This window comes from Trypanosoma theileri (assembly GCF_002087225.1).
Source record: "Trypanosoma theileri isolate Edinburgh chromosome Unknown TM35_Tth_22_V1, whole genome shotgun sequence".
Lineage (NCBI taxonomy): Eukaryota > Euglenozoa > Kinetoplastea > Trypanosomatida > Trypanosomatidae > Trypanosoma > Trypanosoma theileri.
This window is the reverse complement of record NW_021639864.1, coordinates 267,011-270,863: the sequence shown is the minus strand read 5'-3', so window position 1 is coordinate 270,863 and position 3,853 is coordinate 267,011. Positions and strand designations below refer to the sequence as shown.

Genomic DNA, 3,853 nt, shown 5'->3' with positions numbered 1-3,853 from the left:
TAATAATAATAATAATAATATTGATAATAATAATAATGATAGAAACGCAAATCCGCAAAATAGAAATGAAAGACAAACTACAAACGAATGGAACCCCACGAATACATATGTGTACACACACACAAACACACACAGTCAAACACACACACAGAGAGAAGTGTATATTAATGTATACAGCAAACAGAGGAAAATAAACACAGACAACACCTATTGTGTGTATGTATATGTGTATGTGTGTGTGGGAGAAAAGGGGAATAAACACCATACAGAGATGGGAAATAAGAAGCAAAGAAAAAGAAAAATGGAATAATGAAAAGTGAATTACAACAGAAATGGTTGCGTGATGAATATTCACAAAATAAAAAAAAAGAAATCAAAATGTACACGTCTTCTTCTTAATAATGACAACCATTCACCACAGACACACACACAGAGAGAGAGAGAGAGAGAGAGACTTACACCTATATAGACATCTATATATATATATATAGAAAGATAAATAACGGTGTAAGTGTGAAGGCTGTATATATATATATATATATATATACATATATATTCAGAGAGAGAGAGAGAAAGTTAAACACCGTACGTACACACAAATGTCATAAAATCATCAAGAAGAGGGAATCCACTCATCTACACAGTGAAGAAAAAAAAATTAAAAAAAAAAAGATATTGGATTACAACATCATTGGTAAAAAAGAAAGGGGAAAAAAAGAAACATTATTATTTTTATTCCTCATTCGTAATGACAGACACTCTTACTCTTTCTTATTATTCTTTTTTTATTTTCATTTTTATTATTATTTTTATTGTGGATATTGTTCTTTTCTTTGAAATGTTTCCCTGTTGTACATCCCACTGCCGTCATTCCCCCTTCTTATTCCCACTCCATTCGCAATGGAGATCGAAAATAAATAAAATAAATAAAATAAATAAATAAAATAATTTAAAAGAAAAAAAAAAGAAATTGCCAAGAAGAATACTTTTTTTTTTCGTTTTTCTTTTTCTTTTTTCTTCCTTCTTCTCCTTCCCAGCTGTATACCTCACACTCACTCATTCACTCATTTCTCTCAATCTTCTCATATATACATATATATATTCTTCAGTTATTATTATTATCATCATCCCATTATTGTTAATAATAGTATTACCACTATTACACTTCTGTCACCGCCAATAAAAATTAAAATAAATAAATAAATAAATAAAAATAAATAAATAAATAAATAAACTTCTCTCTCATTTCCCCTTTTTTTTTCCTTCTCTCCCCCTCTCTCTCTAGATAAATATATACATATATACATATGTGAATATAAAAGATCAACACGACGTTTGGAAATAATGAGAATCGAAAAAAAAAAAAAAAAGAAATCGCAGGGGATCACATCAAACAAACAAAAAGATACAAAATCAGTCAAATTTGAGAAAGAAAGAAACAATCAATCAATCAAAGAATGAAAGAAAGAACAAACAAACAAGGGCTAAATAGTCAGTTCGCAATAAAAATAAATAAATAAATAAATCATCATAGAATGTAGACTTCCCCCTCCTTCTTCTCCTATTCTTATTATTATTATTATTATTATTTATTTATTGCTAATGGCCGTACGCACGTATGTGGTGATTGGGGGATATGAAGAAACAATCAATTCAATTCAATTCAATACAGGCAGGGCGGTACGTGCAGAATATAAAAAAAAAGAAAGAAAGAGAGATCAATTGACAATCGTAAAGAAAGGAAAAATAATTCAAACAATCAAAAATAATGAGAGGTGAAACCACAAAAGAAAAAAGGAAAAAAAAAAAAAAACAATGAAAGGAACAAATAAACTACACACACGGAGAGAGAGAAATAGATAAATAGATAAATAGATGGATAGAGAGAAAAAAAAGAAAACATGCACCTTTATCACCACTGCCTTCCACAGACAAATTCTCACACATACACATTTTATACTAGAGAGTAACAAGAATAAAATAAAAGAAAAAACACAAGTAGATAAGTATGTACAAGATGATGAAATTGATCTTTGTGTCTACTTTTCTCTTTTTATATTTTGTTGTTTTTTTTTGTGATTTGATATTTTTTCTTTATCTTTTTTTTCTTGCTTTTGTGTATTGTTGTGTTCTTTCTTCTCAACTCTCATTCAGTTCTCCTCCATCTATCCACTTCTTCTTCCTCTCTCAGTATATATATATATATATATATTAGTTCTGGAGAAGAGAAATAAAGGCAACTGAGGAAAGAAATAATAAACACACGCACAGATAGAGAAAGAGAGAGAAAAATACACTCAGAGACATGCATGGGAACATTACATTTCTTTCTTTTTTTGTTTTTTGTTTTTCTTTTGTTATTTGTTTGTTCTTGTTGTTTCTTTGGGGAAGGACGAATCCCTTTTCCATTGTTTTTGCACACTTTGTAAATATGGCTCTTCATCATCATGTGATTTCTCACACATGTATCGCATTCTTATTATTATTATTATCATTACAGCCATTCCCCTTCAAACCTCATCTCTGCAATCCCTTTCCACTAATCCCAGACCAAGCAAAATCAGTAAAACTATCACACGAGACCATATATATATATATATATATATATAGGGTTTGTGTGTGTGTGTCTCAGCGGCATGATGTTACTAGTCGCACATCATCTGTGGACAACTTTGGTGAGTCGCAGTCGTCTGTGTCGCTGTTGTTACTACTATTGCTACTGCTATTATTGCAGTTACTACTGTTGTTGCTACTGCTAGCCCCCCCGCCGCTCTCGAGGGAAGTGTCGAGTAAACACCCATCACCGTCGCCAAGTAGCGGCAACTCCGTGGACGACGCCTCGAGGAGATTGGGATTGAGAAAAGGCACCGGAAACACACAGAGCGGCGGCAACACATCCGCCACGGATGACATGAAGAACGGCAATGTACACTCCTCTTCCTCTTCTCCACGTTGAATCTCCATTACTGTTGGTGTTGTTGGGGTGGAGATGAAGAGTGTGTTCTGTTCCCGTAATTGCTGCAGCAGCCGCTCCTTGTTGCGCACAATATCGCGGGCGTAGACTCCACTATTACTACTATTACTATTACTGCTGCTGTCGTCGAAGAGGAGTCCATTCTCGAGGTTGAAGAGACACATGGCGGCCACGGAGCGCCGCACCCGCTCGTAGCCCAACAGCTGCAGATCTTCGGCGGTGCGGTGGGCGAGCAGCCGCCAGTGGCGTTTGGCCTCCAACACAACGGCGGCGCTGCTGCCGCTGCGGCGGAGGTGCGAGAGATGTTTGCGGCGGGCCTCCGTGATGAGGGCGCGGAGGGCGACGTGGCCGTAGGCGGGAGCCGCGCAGCCCCCGTCCGTTTCTCTCTCTTCCTCCACCCGCCGCTGCCGCTGTTGTTGTTGGCGGAGGAGCACCCAATCAACATCCATTTCCTCATCCTCCTCGGCGTGGGTGGTGTTGCGGCAGTAGGGGCGTTCGCTGAAGATATAGTGCGAGCACTCTTCAATCTCCGAGGCGTAATCCATCTCAATATACTCCTCTTCTTCTTGTTCTTGTTCTTCTTCTTGTTCTTCTCTCTCGTATGGCTCTGATGGGTATTCTTCTTGCGGTGGCGGGAATTCATTTGCCTTCATGCAGCCATCGTGCGAGTGATGGATCGAGCTAGATGTCATTTGTAGGGATAGGAGCACAAGTGTACACTGAAGATACACAGAGAAGAGCAAATTAAATGAAAATGAAATGAAATATCGTGTTAGCTTCAGTAATTCCCAATGAGAAAGACAGTTTGCCGGGGCTGTCTTGTCTGTATGCGTGTATGTAGAAGGGAAAGGATGGGGGAAGTGGTGTTGTAAAGAGTGA

The 3,853-nt window shown here is 37.2% G+C and overlaps 1 protein-coding gene across 1 annotated transcript; it reads right to left on the bottom strand.

Moving 5' to 3' along the window:
- Positions 1-2,628: 2,628 nt before the first annotated feature.
- TM35_000222160 (uncharacterized protein) lies at positions 2,629-3,627 on the bottom strand (the record flags this gene model as incomplete). Its single annotated transcript, XM_029027263.1, has 1 exon — positions 2,629-3,627. The coding sequence occupies one exon, from the start codon at positions 3,625-3,627 to the stop codon at positions 2,629-2,631; it is 999 nt and encodes a 332-aa protein (XP_028881483.1).
- Between the last annotated feature and the right edge of the window lie 226 nt (positions 3,628-3,853).